Source organism: Xenopus laevis, chromosome 3S (assembly GCF_017654675.1).
Source record: "Xenopus laevis strain J_2021 chromosome 3S, Xenopus_laevis_v10.1, whole genome shotgun sequence".
NCBI lineage: Eukaryota > Metazoa > Chordata > Amphibia > Anura > Pipidae > Xenopus > Xenopus laevis.
In genome coordinates, this window is record NC_054376.1 from 115,789,453 (window position 1) to 115,805,390 (window position 15,938).

Sequence of the window (15,938 nt, forward strand, 5' to 3'; positions counted from 1 at the left end):
TACAAGTTAACCCAACTGCACCAAAATTTCTTACATCTCACATTTCTAACCATCGTCCACCTCCCCCTTTAAAAACAAGCTTTATCCTGTAAACATTTTATAGTGGCATAAAAACAAAACTTAGATTGCTGTACATACTTGTGACCAAGACCCAGTTCTCCACTGAGCAGGACAAGGTTGACGATTACATGGTCTTTTGGCTTCTGGACGATCATCGCTGCAGTATTTGTTGTGAACAGAGCGATTTTTATTGTCATTTAATGGCTGAATACACTTAACTGTTCGGAACTGGTAACCTGATTTACCACATGTCACAGTGCAAGGATCCCATTCTCCACTAATCCAGCTAGAACACAAAAACATTGCATATAGTGTAAGTTCAAATTACTGTAAGAACCCTATCTGTTAATATTTTTTGTAAAGAATAAGTCATGGACAAATCTGTATATTTTGTTGCTGTTACTTTGCCTTGGAAAGGAGAAGCCCCAATGTACCCAAATCTCTTATAATATAAGAAATGTGGTGGCATTTGGGGAGATGTGCAACTGTCAATTTTCTACTAAAGTAAACTCTAACATTATAAAGCTTTTACAAGTGGAGTTTTTTTTTAACTCCCACAACAAAAAGACCAATCAAAATGTATTAAAAGAAAATCAAAGTGTTTTTCTGTGGGTGAACAGGCTGTATTCAAATTCGAAGTAAGATCGTATTCGATCACATTTGATTCTAAGTATTTAAAAAAAAAAACTTTTTCAAAGTCCACCAATTGACTCCAAATTCTAGGAGGTCCCCCATAGGCTGAAACAGCAATTCGGCAGGTTTTACATGGCGAATCGTCGAAGTTTTAAAGAGACGTTTTCAAATTCAATTCGAATTTGGACTATTCCCTAGTCGATTTTTCAATTAGACTCTTGATAAATCTGCCCCTTAGACATGGGAACCATTTACATAGTTCCAAAAAGTACTAAGAGCTACAATTTAAAAAATTGTCTAAATATTAATGTATACTTAAATTCAGAGAGTAATCATAACACTTAAAGGAGAAGGAAAGGTTAAAATTAAGTAAGCCTTATCAGAAAGGTCCACCTAAATATACCAATAAGCCCTCAAAGTAGTGCTGCTCTTCTTTTCTCTGTCAAAAGAAACACAGAATTTCTTTCCTTCTATTGTGTACACATGGGATTCTGTATCAGACTTCCTGCCTTCAGCTTAAACCTCCTTGCCCCAGGCATGAGCATGCTCAGTTTGTTACTATCTCCTCTCCCCCTCCCTTCTCTGCTGTAACCTGAGCCCAGAGCTATAAGTGAGCAGGGAGAGACTCGGGTAGGAAGGGATGTCACACCAAGCTAATACTGCAGCTGCTATGCTAAACAAACAGAGAGAGCTTCTTGAGCTGTTTACTCAGGTATGGTTAAACAAGCTACAGAATAAATAAAGAATTCTAGCTTGCACTATTGCAGCTAATCTATTGGCAATAAAATACCTCCGTAGCTTTCCTTCTCCTTTAAGAGCTATAGTAAAATAGAAACGAAGAATGCACATACTTACAGTGGCTGGGAACATTCCTGAAGATTGCAGACTCTTCGAATTGGTTTCAGTTTTTGGATAGAGTCACAAAAGTTTTTGTGAACCATTTTGTGGTCAGATTTTCTTCTACAGCCGTATTTTGTGAATTGATGGCCTTGAATAAAAAATATTATACAACTTGAAAATGGAATAATAATAACAACCATTTTCAATTCATGTAAAACTTAATGATTCCACATCCAGTACATGTTTCACAAGTTTCAAGCATCTCACTGGCATATTCAAAAAGGATTGAATCCAGTGCCCAATCTGAGACCCGAGGCAATTCCTACCAAAAGCCATTAGATTCTGGATTTTTTCAACTTCTTGAACCTTATGCACCTTCTTTAGCCTACTGCCTGTTACTTGTACAGTAATTGAACATTTGCTGCCCATCTTGACCCTTGGCCTGGCCTTGCCTAATACCACTTTTTTATCATTTGGAATCTAAGGTGTAGCATGTAAAAACTTTACATTTTCATGGCAATAGATGAAAAGAGCTGGAATGTCATTGCGAAGTCCAGTTACAAGCTGTTATCAGTTTACCTCCTCCACATGGTTTGGAACAGTGGGACCACTTCTTCAAAGTCCATTCATAGGTCACAACCACGTCTTCCACCACATTGTTGTTATCTACATTCAAGGAATCTTCGTGTATCATATATTTATAACTCAATGAAATCTTTGAATGTCCATGGGGAATTACCTAGGAGGAGACACAAAGTTATTCAAGTTTAGTAAATGAAATCCTGTCTTAAATCATTTGTCAGATTGTGGAGGGTATATACAGAAAACAAAAACAAAAAAATAGATTGCTTCAACAAAAACTTTAAACTACACCTGAACCTTTATTACCATTAGTCAGTACCAAATGTCCTCTAAATTCTTTATGTGTGTGCAAGACTCAAAATTACTAGCATTACAGTCTCCACTACCATAAAAGAGCTTATATATATATATTTCTGAAACATCCAAATGTACAAAAGTTCACATGAAACAAAATAAATGCAAATAAAGGTAATACATAATTAAACACTCACACCATATTGATAATTCAGAACGCAGTCATTCAAATTTGATTGTAGACACCATAGTCCTTAATTACAATGCCCCACAAAGTGTGCAAAGTGAAGAGGGCTGCAACCTGCAATAGGCTTGAGAGATACTTGCCAGATCAGGCACCAGTGGGCAGCTAGTTATGATTTGCAACCACCTCCTGAGCTACCGAAAATCACAGGTAGGGGTGCTGCCTGGCTGGTTAACAACCCTAATATGTAAAGTTCCCAAGTCAGACATTCCTTTTTCAAAAACAATTTATACCAGGGGCGTCCAAAAGGTAGATTGGGATCTACCAGTAGACTTTTAGCTGGGGATCAGTAGATCTCAAGACACTGTCAACAAACATCTTGTCTAAATCACCCTCCTGTTTTTTTTCTCCTGCTTTTCATTCAGATATTTATTATGTTCAGGTTACCTAAGAAATAGTTGTTTGTTAAATATAGCAATATACATTTTCCCATTAATCGGTATTTAAGTAATGTTTTCCATGGAATATAATGCTAACAATACTGGTTGTAGATCATAATGGGACAACATCACTAAAAGTAGACCTTGCATTAGTAAAGTATGGGCTCTCCTGATTTATACTCACAATTACGGTGACTGGATTGTGAAGAGGTCCCATGGTCTGAATTGTTTCACGGTTCTCATCGTTTTGATACTCCCATTCAATCCCCATGTTAATAAATAATTTGGAGTCGGGCATGGTGACATTTTCATCATTCAGGATGAATTTTCCCGTTGCTTGATTTTTGATAGCTAGACAAATACATACACACAAAATGGCAAAGGTTATTATAGCTGTGCAAGTGTCATGGTTAACCAAGATGTCATATTCCAATGCTAGAATTTCTTACATGATTGTGGCGAACATTATGTACCGTATATACTCGAGTATAAGCTGAGTTTTTCAGCCCCCAAAATATGCTGAAAAACTCTACCTTATACTCGGGTCAAGCGCAAAAACGGTCGCCGTCGTCTAAGAATTGTAGCTGGCGTCCAAGAATAGTCGCCGGCATCCAAGAATAGTCGCCGGCATCCAAGAATATTCGCGGCGTCCAAGAATGGTCGCCGGCATCCAAAAACGAGACGCCGGCACCTCCAATGGGAGCAGAAACCCTCAATTTTTTGATTGAAACTTACCAGAAGCTATCCGGCATCCTTACTCAACAGGCGAAGGAACCGACCAGACACGCCAGCCGCAAACTAACCTCACACTGAAGACATATGCGATCAGATCTCTTTTGCGATATGATCATTCCATGAATGTGAGTAGATCTGATTATTTAATACCCGCTAAAGTATACAAAGGATACTACACTAGATAGGCTGTGTCTCCCTTTCTCTACAGGTATCCCCAGCGCACCTTTCATTCCCTATTTTTCCTCTGAATTTTATGTGGACAAGTGGATCCATAGATTGAACTTTGGTGCAGCTTTCTTCCCCACCGTTTTGGACAGAGCGCAGTCTTCACCCCATTGACAAATTACCAGAAGCTGCTGTTTTCTCACCCTGGGCTTATACTCGAGTCAATAAGCTTTCCCAGTTTTTGGAGGTAAAATTAGGTACTTCGGCTTATACTCGGGATGGCTTATACTCGAGTATATATGGTACCCTGTTCCTTATAATTTTCTGAATTTGCAGTAGTAGGGGAATTTAATCACTGGAGCATCTTATTAATGTACGCCAACTATCTGGTTTCAGACAGTGAGTGAAGTAGGGCCATCCTTTGCATTATTAGCATTATTGGGGAAAAATTAGTGGAAAATAAATCAAAATCTATCAAACCTAAAACAAGTAGACAAACAGTAAGAGGGGGCAAGTTGGGGGTAGATTACCTAGTTCATAGGCCTGGAGAGGTGTGAAGTTTCCAGTTACTTTCTCATCGTAGGCCTGGGACAACTCTACTGGTAACCTGTCAGGATCAGGCTACTGAGTTTATTGGTTCTTGCATTTCTGACACTATTAGCCTTTTAGGGGGCAGATTTATTAAGGGTCAAATTGAAAATTCCAATTTTTGAAAATCAAAGCGGTCATATTCGACTATGGAGTTATCTAAACTTGATTCGAGTTTTTAAAAGAATTCTAATTTTAGAATCTTTTTTTTTCTAATAATCGAATTTCGAGGAAAATCTAACATGAATTTGAAATTCAACCCTTAATAAATGTGCTGCAGATATCTAGTATTTATAATTGTAAGGAACAGATTCAGCAGTAGCAAATAATTATCATATATTATCTAACATGCATGCAGTGAATGTTCAAATGTTCAAATTAGGGATATTTCCCTGTAACACTTACCAAGATTGTGTAAGGATGCACCAGTTTCTTGAATCAGCAAATGACGTGCCCCAACTGGAATTTCAAATATTTTTACATTCCCTGTTTTAGTAAAAAAAAAAAATCCATCAAAGCTGAAGAAGATGACTATGTGGCTTCTAATAAAACACAATTATTTGTATACAGGGTATCTGCTTAGCAAATGTCTTAACTCAAAATTAGCGCAAAGGGTGCAAATGTATTGTGTATTATTATTTCAGTTTGACATTTGTTTCACTCACCCCTAGTACATATATGTCTACTGAAGAATCTCAGTTAGTCAATGTGCCTCATAAAAAAAAAGAGAAAAAATGCATAACGCTAATCATAAGTCAGTTTTCATGTTATTTTAACCCTTTGCCTGGCAGCCGTTTTGTCCTAAATGCGAACCTCTACTGCCAAGCAGTTTTTAGACATTTTGTACTCTTTCAATTTCAGGGCCTTTCCTGGGGGGGTGGGGGGGTCTTTTAGTTTACCCAGGAAAACAATATATTGTTTTTTTGAGCTTTAAATATGAATTTTGGTGTAATTCTACTTCTGTAAAAAAATATATAGGTGTACCTAAGCACGTGGCATATAGGGGCCCCAAAATGAAGACCCCCCATATAGTCTGTAATTTCAGGTACTGCAATATACTGCAAGTGTAGATTGCGTCACAGATCCAATTCGACAGCCCCCCAGCCTCGTTGCCCAGGGGGTTGTCATACCTCTTGACTCTCTGCAGGAATGCTTAAAAAGTAAATTGAAAAGCTGCTGAATAAAAAGCTAAATAAATCAAAAACCTTAAATAATAAAAAATGAAAACCAATTACAAATTGGTAGATATCACTCTCTACATCATACTTAAAGTTATCTCAAAGGTGAGCAACTCCTTTAAATAAACTCAACAGGCTGGTTTTGTCTCCAATAAGGATTAATTAGTTTGGATCAAGAACAAGGTACTGTTTTATTATTACAGAGAAAAAATAAATAGTTTTCAAAAATGTGGATGAATTGGATTAAATGGGGTCTATAGGAGACAGCCTACCTGTAATTCAGAGCTTTCTGGACAAACGGTTTCCGGATAATCTGAAGAATACTATTGCCACCAAAATAAGTTTGATTCCTTCATCAGGCTGCATAAGCCTGAAGATAGGTGTACAAGATGTGTTAAAGGACCAGTAATTCTTTCACAAATTAGTGCCTATGCATTTATCTTACCCCATAACCATACATATTTTGCTACTGCAGACTGGATCTATCAGTGGATGAGTAAGCATGAGTGTTCTAGGTTTTTGTTTATTGGCCTTGCCAAGTCTCCACCATATTTACCTTCTCCTGGCCCCCTCCAACCCAACTTGTGTGCTCACACATGTAACTTCCTTTCCTTGTGACCAGAAGTGATAGCATCGAAGGAAATGGTGCTTAATAAGCAAGTCATTATCATACCAAAACTATTTATAATGGTAAGGCTCCACATTCCATACCATCCTGCACATTTGTAAATGATATGAACTGGCCCAATAAGCACTATTTAGATATAATATTGAGGTCAACAGCAGCATTTTTTAAATTGTTTTCACAAGTATATGTATTGTTTTAGAGGTAAGTGGTGAACTTCACGTCATAATCATCATTCTCTGCAGTAAATGGTGAATTTCTGGCCCATGACAAAAAAATAATTTGTTTTCTTTTAACCAAAAATGTCCGATTATAATCTGCTCTTTTTGATTTACATGATTCAGCTGCCCTCTTGTGGGCAATTGTGAATATTCTTTTAATCTCTATTCCTAAAGGTGGCCGTAGACATAGAGATACACTTGTTTGGCGATGTCGCCAAACGAGCAGATCTCTCCCCGATATGCCCACATGGCAGTGGGCGATATCGGGCTGATCCGATCGTGGGCCCTAGGCCACAGATGCGACCGCGATCCAACGGGATTTTTTAACCTGCCCGATCAAGATCAGGCCAACTTTCGGCTAGATATCGATCGCGGAAACCCGTCGGATGGCTCCATATACTGGGCAATAAGCTGAAATCTGTCGGCTGCTTATATCGGCCTGTGTATGGGAGCCTTAAGGCTGATTTAATCTGTAACAGGACTCTTCCTTGATGTTGCCATTTCCTCCTTCTATTGAGGAAAGATGAAATGTCTACCAATTAGTTCACTATGGATACGGACCACCTGCTCCATTTGCTGAGACCCAGTGGATAGTTTGCAAAGCACTAGTAACACCTCTACCACCAGGATGAAGAAAGCCACCATTAAGTACCACAAGTGGTATATTCCTCTTTGTTGGGGTTCTTTATAAATCCATGACTTTGCAGAGACCGAAGGCATCAGACTCTTGATGATCAATTATGCCTTGGGCTTCACCGCTTCTCCCAAACATCCCAGATTAGCAGATTCACATCCCTGCTGTAGCAGATTATGTGTGGTACAGAGTATGTTATCAATGGAGCAAGGAAACACCGTCAGAGAAGAGCACAGAGTTTGTTTTTTTTTATCAGAAACCACAAAGAGTGATCACATGGAGAACTTCAATGAAAAGGAGACTTTCAATACCTGCCTAGGGCAGGTGCAGAGCAGTAGCAGAGAAAAATGTGCTTTGAGAGGACAAGGACATATTGTATTAATGTAGTATTTTAAAACCAGTAGAACAGTTCTAATAGATTATTTTTAGAAAATGATTTTATTCAACAAATGGAATATAAATTGTGAAAAGTAAAGTCACGAGAGTTCCTCTTTAAATGCCTGCTGCTGTGTCTTCTTCTGATAAGGAACCCAAAATTCCACCTCCTCCTTGTTATAACAGAGACCCTCAGGCATGTAGGGACTTTGTCAAGCAGTGCCACCAAATTGATCTTCAGCCACTCAAATGATGTTGTTTGACTGCATCAATGAGCTACAATATCTTGATGTTGGCAAAGCACCGGTGTCCCTACTCTGGGAAAAAAACATGGAAGCCAATTCAAACTTCCCTCTGTTTTCATTATCTTCTTCCACTCCTTCTGAGGAACCATTGCAACAAAGAAGACACATCTTAGTGGAGATCTACACCTTTGTGTTTCTTCTGTTGAGGGAAAACTTATTTTGTTTGACCTGTTGCCTGTCCTGACCCTGTTGCCTATACTTGACTACAATTTCAGATGCTGATTTGGTACTGCATTGTTCTTGCGGTATTGACCCTGGTCTGTCCCCTGTCTACATAATGCTTGATCCCAGTTCATCTGTTTTACCCCTTATTCATTGTAAAATATTTCACCATTTCTACCCTACTCCCATTAAATTTAGGATAACAGGAAGAAAGCTGGGTGACTATATAGGATACTTTCCTGTTCTTCAGCAGTAAAGTTGTTGTTTAAATAGGCAGAACATCTTCCATAATTTGCTTTTGGACAGACAGCGACATGCTGTTATGGGCATTTTCACATCAGCTGTTAGATCACCCCATAAATAATGAAAATAATAGCCAATAAGCATTTGCAGAGACCATTCCTGATGTGACAATCTGCCCAAATGAATACTACCGTGAACATACTGCCTTAATTGCGGTTTAAGGTTTTGAGGAACATATATTTTATATATTTAAAATGCAGATAGCACCTGTAAACACCCCTAAGCCGGTAATTACCCCCCCCCCGTTGCAGAGTCAGCGCAGCGGAGCTCACAGGGGCCATCCTTAGCCACTTCGGTAAACTCTGTATTGGCGCATGTGCAGTTGGAGCATTCTACCGGTTTACTACAACTGCACATGCGCCGGAAGTGATGACCCAAAGAAGACCCAAAGATTACCAAAGCGGGGTTTAGTTCTCCTTTAATGGGACCGGGACCAAACTGTGTCAATTCTGGGAAACTGTAAAATCCATAGATGGAAAATTAGGGTTCTATTGTAGTATAATATCTTTTCCTTTAATTTATTTCAGAGCCTATTGCTAAGCACTTATGAACACAGTATTAACACATATAGGTACCTTGTTTCCTAGGTGTTCTTGTGAATGTTCCTTTAACAACCTTGCAGTGTGAGTTATCACCGCCGCACACCCCGCACTTATCTTCTTTTCTTTTTGAGCCGACTACGTTGTCGCAACCAACTTTCTGCACACACAAAACAGGACAAAACACACTACTGTAGCCATGTTAGAAATGCACACAACATTGTCTATGTATACACTTCATGCAGTAAATATTCTGAGACAATTTGCGATTGTTTTTCTTTCTTCTTTTTTTTTATCAATTAGCGGTTTATTCAGCAACTCTCCAGTTTGCAAATTCAGCAATATGGTTGCTGGGGCCCAAATTATCCTAGCCACCATGCATTGATTTGAATTAGAGACTCGAATATGAATAGGAGAGGCACTGAATAGAAAGATGAGTAATAAAAAGCAGCAATAAAGATACATTTGTAAAATTTGTACAGAGCATTTGTTTTTTTAGATCGGGTCAGTGACCCCCACTTGAAGCTGGAAAGAGTCAGAAGAAAGGAAAATATTTAAAAACCTGTATTAAAAAATGAAGACCAATTGATTGCTATGGAAATTGATGACTGATAGGGCATCTATTGTTTCAATTTAAAGGAAAACTATACCCCAAAATGAAGCAACAGCCAGATTATATCAAATTAAGTGTCATATTAAAGAATATTATCAAACTGGTCTATATATTTCAGTAAATATTGCCCTTTTACATCTCTTGCCTAGAACCACAATTTTGTGATGGTCTGTGTGCTGCCTCAGAGATCACCTGACCAGAAATACTGCAGCTCTGACTGTAACAGTCTATTATTTATTTTACATTTTTGTTCATAACTATGGTTGATTTAGCTTCAACACTTCTATTTGGTATTTCCTGCAATATGTCTACTGCCGTATCTTGTCATTTTAACAATGTACAGTATTCAGAGGGTTGGATGCAATTCTTAATTTCCGACCATTCCTCTGTTATCTGTGCTGCCGGAATTCTGCCTGCCTCTGCCTTTTCCTTGTTATTGACTTTGAGAATGCTCATGTTCCCGTGCTGTCTGGCTGAGCTTTTGCTGACCTTGACTGTTAAATTACAACTCTGCTTACTCCATCCAGTTTCCCCATCTGTTCTTATTTTGGCACCCTGGCCAGCATTTGTGGGAGTTGTGGGATGCTCATGAATCTAAAACCTGGCAGTGCCCAAGTAGCTGAGGGCCAAGCCACAAGGCAAAGATCAGTATAAAAGGTATTAAAGGACACTAAAATCATTATCCTAGTTATTGGTCACATAATATCAAAAAATATTTTTTTTATTAGCAATAAATTTGTCTTTGGAGCATCAGCAACAAATAGTATTTATATATATATATATATATATATATATATATATATATATATATATATATATATATATATATATATATATATATATATATATATATATATATATATATATATATAATCCAGCTGAGCCGCACACCTTCATTTGTAGAAGTAAAATGTAGCATGCAATGTCGTTTATGGCGTTTATTTTATACTGAAAATAAATGCTACGTTTTACTTTTACAAATGAAGGTGTGCAGCTCAGCTGGATTAGATATGTATTTGTGCTATGACTTACACTATAGATTTATCATCCCCATATGCTCTTTATACTTCATTTAACAAGAGTGCATTATATTTTTTACAATAAATGCTTTCCTGAAAAAGAGCAGTTACTGCGTTGACATTCTTTATGCTTAATACATAGAAATTAGGCAATTATTTTTAAGTTACTGCAGATGCAAATGTAGGGAATTAGTGCAAACCCCTTGCTCTGTAAGGGCAGAAGCAGAGAGCCTGTGTGTGTGTGCTGTAAGCGGTTACCTAGCAACCAGCTGTTCAGTGATCTCAGTGCAACAGGAAGTGACACAGCAGCTAGTGAGTGGCTGGCAGGAAAAGGAAGTCACAGATACTGGCAAACGAAGAGAGCCTGGCATAAAGAGCCGCATGGTGAACAGAGAAGGAAGCCAGAGAGCTGCCGGTGGGCCCAGAGAGCTGAGAGGCTCCACCAGAAGCAGTAGTTTGGATCAGGTTGGCACAGGGAAGCCACATACTGTGCCAGGAAAGACCGAGAGTGTGAAAGGAATCCAGACTGGAGAAACAACCAGCAGGAGATTCCTATCTGACCATCCAAAGGGGCTGGTAATCACACTGTATGACTGACTGTGCTGGACTCGCTTGAAGAGAGCTCTAAAGTATCCAAAGAGGATTTGTGTGAGTATCCTGTTTAAAGGGACAGTACCCAAAAGAGAGCTGAAGATAAAAAGACTGTTTATTAAAGGACTGCCTTTTTAGGTAGCTAGACAGCTTTGCGCTAGCAAGTAAGTTAGTGAGGCTCTATTGCCACTGGTTAGGAGTGCTGCATGTTCTAGTTGGCCATTTATTTTATGGTAAACTGTTATTCAGTTTAACCAATTCTGTGTGTGTGTTATTACTGTATTCCTAGTGGGGCCACCCGTAGGTGCATTCCCGGATCCCACTAGGTGGAGGCACTGCACTAGTAAGTACCAGGTACCCAGTCTCTCCCAATACCACTGCGGAGTGGCTCAGGTTTGTCCAGTGCCATCAGGTAAGCGCCACACCTGGAGTGTAACACCAACAAAGGGGTGTTGAAAGGGTTACACAGACATCACTTTCTTCCTTATGAGCACCCACAACCGTTGGGTTACTCATAAGGAAGCATAAGCACTTTCCCAACTGTCAGCCCCAGACTGAAACTGCCCTGAAGGGGAAGTGTTCTGTGACTGGCGTCTTCAGTTATGAGCACTAATGATGAGTGATGTTAATCCAAATGAAATGCAAGAATTGACAAAATTGACAAAAGGTAAAAGAGAGCCAATAAATCACAATAAAGCACTGTATATCTTATCCAGTGTGCTGCAGTAAACTTGAACATTTTGCAATACAACAGATGATGCGCTGTGTAAATTCCATTAACTCACAGAATAGCAGCTTAGCGTTGCCTTCTGGTTTAAATCAACGGATCCCTTTTGTGCTTTATAATCACTTACCAGACATTCACCACGAACGCAAATGTTATAAGAATCTTTGTATGAGCACCGTGTTCCATCGTGTGCTAATCTCTTCATATACACAACATCTCCATTTTGTTTTGATTGGCAGTAAAGATGGCATCTTTCTTTTTCTGGAACACAGCAAAGTTTATACATTTTTACACATTTGTGCAAAATATGGGCATGTAATAGGGGTTACAAATAATATGTACATTCATTTTGAGGGCTTGAGTGCTGTGGTTAAACAAGTGATGCACCAAATCCCGATTCAGACAAATCCTGAATCCTACATGAAAGATTCGACTAATACTGAACCAAATCCGAACATATTTAAATTAGGTCAAGGATGAGGACCATAAAACATCAGTAGCACATATTTATCCACAAATATAACCACTAATATTGACACATAAGTTAACTGCTATATCACAATGCACCCTTCTGAACATTTAAAAATTTAACACACATATAATGAGACTATTACCAGTGAGTAGATATCAGGAAATGGCCCCACAACTACTTCACAACTCATACCTGAAAAACCTGTTAAAGTAACAGTAACACCAAAAATGAAAGTGTTTTAAAGTAATGAAAATATCATGTACTATTGCCCTGCACTAGTAAAACTGGTGTATTTGCTTCAGAAACACTACTATAGTTCATATAAATAAACTGAAGTGTAGCAATGGCGGAAACTGAAAAAAAGCCTATATGTCACAGGACAAATAGTGGATAACAGATAATATTATGTTCTACAGAGCTTATCTGCTATCTGCTGTGTAACCTGAATGGCTGCCACCATTGCTACACAGCAGTTTATTTACTGTATATAAACAATAGTAGTGTTTCTGAAGCAAGCACAACAGATTTACCAGTGCAGGGCAACACTGTATTATATTTTTATTACTTTAAAATACTTTCATTTTTTGATGTTACTGTTCCTTTAAGATGGGAAATCTCCACCATGACAGGTGTCTTAGATGCCATGCCTCGGAGGTCAGTCCCTTACATAGTTGTTGGCTATGCCCTAAAATTGAGGCATTTTGGGTGGAGGTAACCTCCTATTGGATGCAGATGGTTGGAAAACCTCTTCAATTAAACATACACCAGGCTTTATTTAGTAATGCACACTTACTCACAACTTAATAAAACAGAAAGACCTGGCAGGGAGATTAGCGGAGGCTCGAAAGGCCATATCACACCAATGGTTTTCTGTAAAAACTCCATCCATTGCACTCGCAAAACAGAAACTACATTCTTCCACATGGACTGGTTGGAAACCACAGTAAACAAGGAGCAACAAGTAAAATTATTTTCTATCTTGTCCATGTACATATACACTCTTCCACAGACAATTATACACCTAAAGGTGGCCATAGACATAACAATTATGATCTTTCTTGGAAAAGATCTTTCCAAGAAAGACCGTTTGTTTCAATACACACGTGTAGAGCTGAATCGTCATATATACAGGTAGAAACAATAGAATTCTACCTGTATCTGGCGATTCAGTGCTAACAATGAGCGATGTTTGGGTGCCTTCAACGGAACCCAATCAAAATTTTCCGTCCAGCCCGATCGACAAGCCGACCGATATCCAAGTCTTCTGCCGATAACGGTCGGCTCTTTTTCCACCATACACGTATCGAATATCATACGAGAATTTGTTTTGTACGATATTATCTGTGCATCTATGGCCACCTTAACAGTCTGCACCTTTCACAACCCAACATGGTAAGAAATCTTAAAGTAGAATAGAAATACACTGGCACTCAAGGCAACTTCAATGCAGGGTTACCCCTTGCTGGTTTATTAGGGCGAACTCAAGAAATCTTAAAGGTCGACTCACTCCTCCTGGAAAATAAACAATATATCCGAAATATGTTCCAAGACATTGGATGTGCCGAATACTCCCCACCTCACAGGAGTCACTGCCTCAACTGACTATTGACATTTATCCCCAATAAATTATGCCTACCCTGTGAGGCTTATTGGAATGGCTCTGAAAGAACCTCTTATATTGTTATGTAGAATCTTTTAGTTTCCTGCTACTTTTGATGAATGGACAGATATTCTGGATTTTGTTGTTTAAGTTTAAAAACTGAATAAAAACATTCAAATTTAAAAAACAATTAGGGCAAGGAAGGGTCAAATAGTCCCGCGTGCAGCAAGTGGTTAAACATTTTTTAACTTCCTTGTTTATGTGATGAAAAGTAACATGATTTTTAAGATTACATTTGATTCAGCCAGGCACTTGGATTTGGCTGAATCCTGCAGAAAAAGGACGAATCCTGAAGCAAATCTTGGATTTGGTGCAACCCCAGTTTAAGCCATACTGCACAAGGCAGCACCACCATATCCCCCGCCTCAGGAGATGGACGATCTAAAAAGATAGTTGCCCACTTGCTATTGACTCGGCCATCCTGACCCAGGGTAGACAACCAAAATGCAACTTGTGCCAGAATTACTAACAGGTTCACTGCACCTCTTAGTTTGTGCTTAGTGGAAAATTAAAGTTTTGCAATCACTTGAGACTGCTGCATTTTGCTAAGATAATACAATTTGTAGCTAAGATTTTCAAATGCTGTGTAACAACCAGCAAAAAAAGTTTTCTAAGGTGCATTGTTTAAGTGTAACATTATATATATGAACACAAGATGGCAATATTTTTTCAGAGCTATAAGGAAGCCAAACAAAGTCATGGGCAACATGCAAGAGTTCAGAAGTGAACCGTGACTACTCAAAAGGACCACACATATTGATAGCGCAACACAATACACTAAAGATAACATTGTTCTGCTGGAATACAGACTTGCAATACAAACAAGAGAGACAATTCTTTATTTGGTTTTAGCTCCAGCAACTAACCTTGGTTAAAGCTGGCCATACAAAGAGAGATCTGCCTTGAGGTGGGCGATATTGGGCTGATCCAATCATGGGCCCTAGAGCCCAAAGAACGGATCACAACAAGCAGAATAAGAGCGATCGGATAGAGGATCGCATAAATGAACCGATGAGGTCCTCGATCCAACAGGATTTTTAAAGCTGCCCGATCGACATTTGGCTGACTTTTGGGTAGATATCGATCAGGGAAGCCCGCTGGAGGGCTCCCATACACTGCCCAATACATTGCTGACTTAATCTGTCGGCAGTTTATATCTGCTTAACAGTGGCTCCAGTCAGTTTGTATGGGATTGATAGCTCTAATTAATAGCCATGAAAGAAATTGAGAAATGTGCTTCTTGTGGTTAGGGCTTAAGATATATTATGCAAACTCACATACCCCATGGGAAATGCAATGAAATATCTTAGGACAGATTTCATTTTAAGGGATAGCAGGTTTGCTGTCGGATCACTAATGCTAAAAGTAAAGAAGAACAATGTCTCTCTACTCCATTAAATCTATATTCTTTTTAAAGGAGAAGGAATACCATTTTCTACTTGGGGGTGCCAAAATTTAGGCACCCCAAAATGACTACTTTTACTTACCTGACACCATGGGCTGGTGCACCTATCAGCAGAAAACTGCACCGGCCCGGGGTTCATCTAGTGACCACCATGGAGCGATCCTCTTCCTTCTTCTTCTTTCTTGTTGCAGCTGCACATGCACAGTAGAGCGAAAAGCCAACCTTTAAAAATCAAAAAAGCCTGATAGTTTGCTCTATTCCGCATGAGTCTGTCCCGGGAAATTTAAAAACTGAAGAAGCAGGAAGAAGATTGATCCGTGGTGGTCGCTAGAAGAACCCCCGGGCCGGTGCGGTTTTCTGCTGATAGGAGCACTGGTCCGGGGTGTCAGGTAAGTAAAAGCAGTCACTTGGAGGTGCCTAATAAATATAAAATGGTATTCCTTCTCCTTTAATACTGCTCAAAACTTGCTGGGCATTCTGGCTGCTGACTGGCATTGCTTGCTATAGCAAAGTTTATTTTCCACAAGTAACCCCAGGCCCTACTCCATCAAGGATTTGCTTAGACCCATTAATCTATACATGGATTGA

The 15,938-nt window shown here is 39.0% G+C and overlaps 1 protein-coding gene across 1 annotated transcript in view; it reads right to left on the reverse strand.

Moving 5' to 3' along the window:
• The window catches only part of adamts2.S (ADAM metallopeptidase with thrombospondin type 1 motif 2 S homeolog), a 150,174-nt gene that overhangs the window by 23,026 nt on the left and 111,210 nt on the right, over positions 1-15,938 (reverse strand). Inside the window, exons 13-19 of the mRNA XM_018256219.2 lie at positions 11,941-12,074; positions 8,900-9,023; positions 4,927-5,007; positions 3,218-3,384; positions 2,113-2,272; positions 1,549-1,681; positions 139-346 (exon numbers count right to left, since the gene is read on the reverse strand). Of these exons, the coding sequence (XP_018111708.1) occupies positions 139-346; positions 1,549-1,681; positions 2,113-2,272; positions 3,218-3,384; positions 4,927-5,007; positions 8,900-9,023; positions 11,941-12,074 (1,007 nt within the window). The remainder of the gene's footprint in view (positions 1-138; positions 347-1,548; positions 1,682-2,112; positions 2,273-3,217; positions 3,385-4,926; positions 5,008-8,899; positions 9,024-11,940; positions 12,075-15,938) is intronic.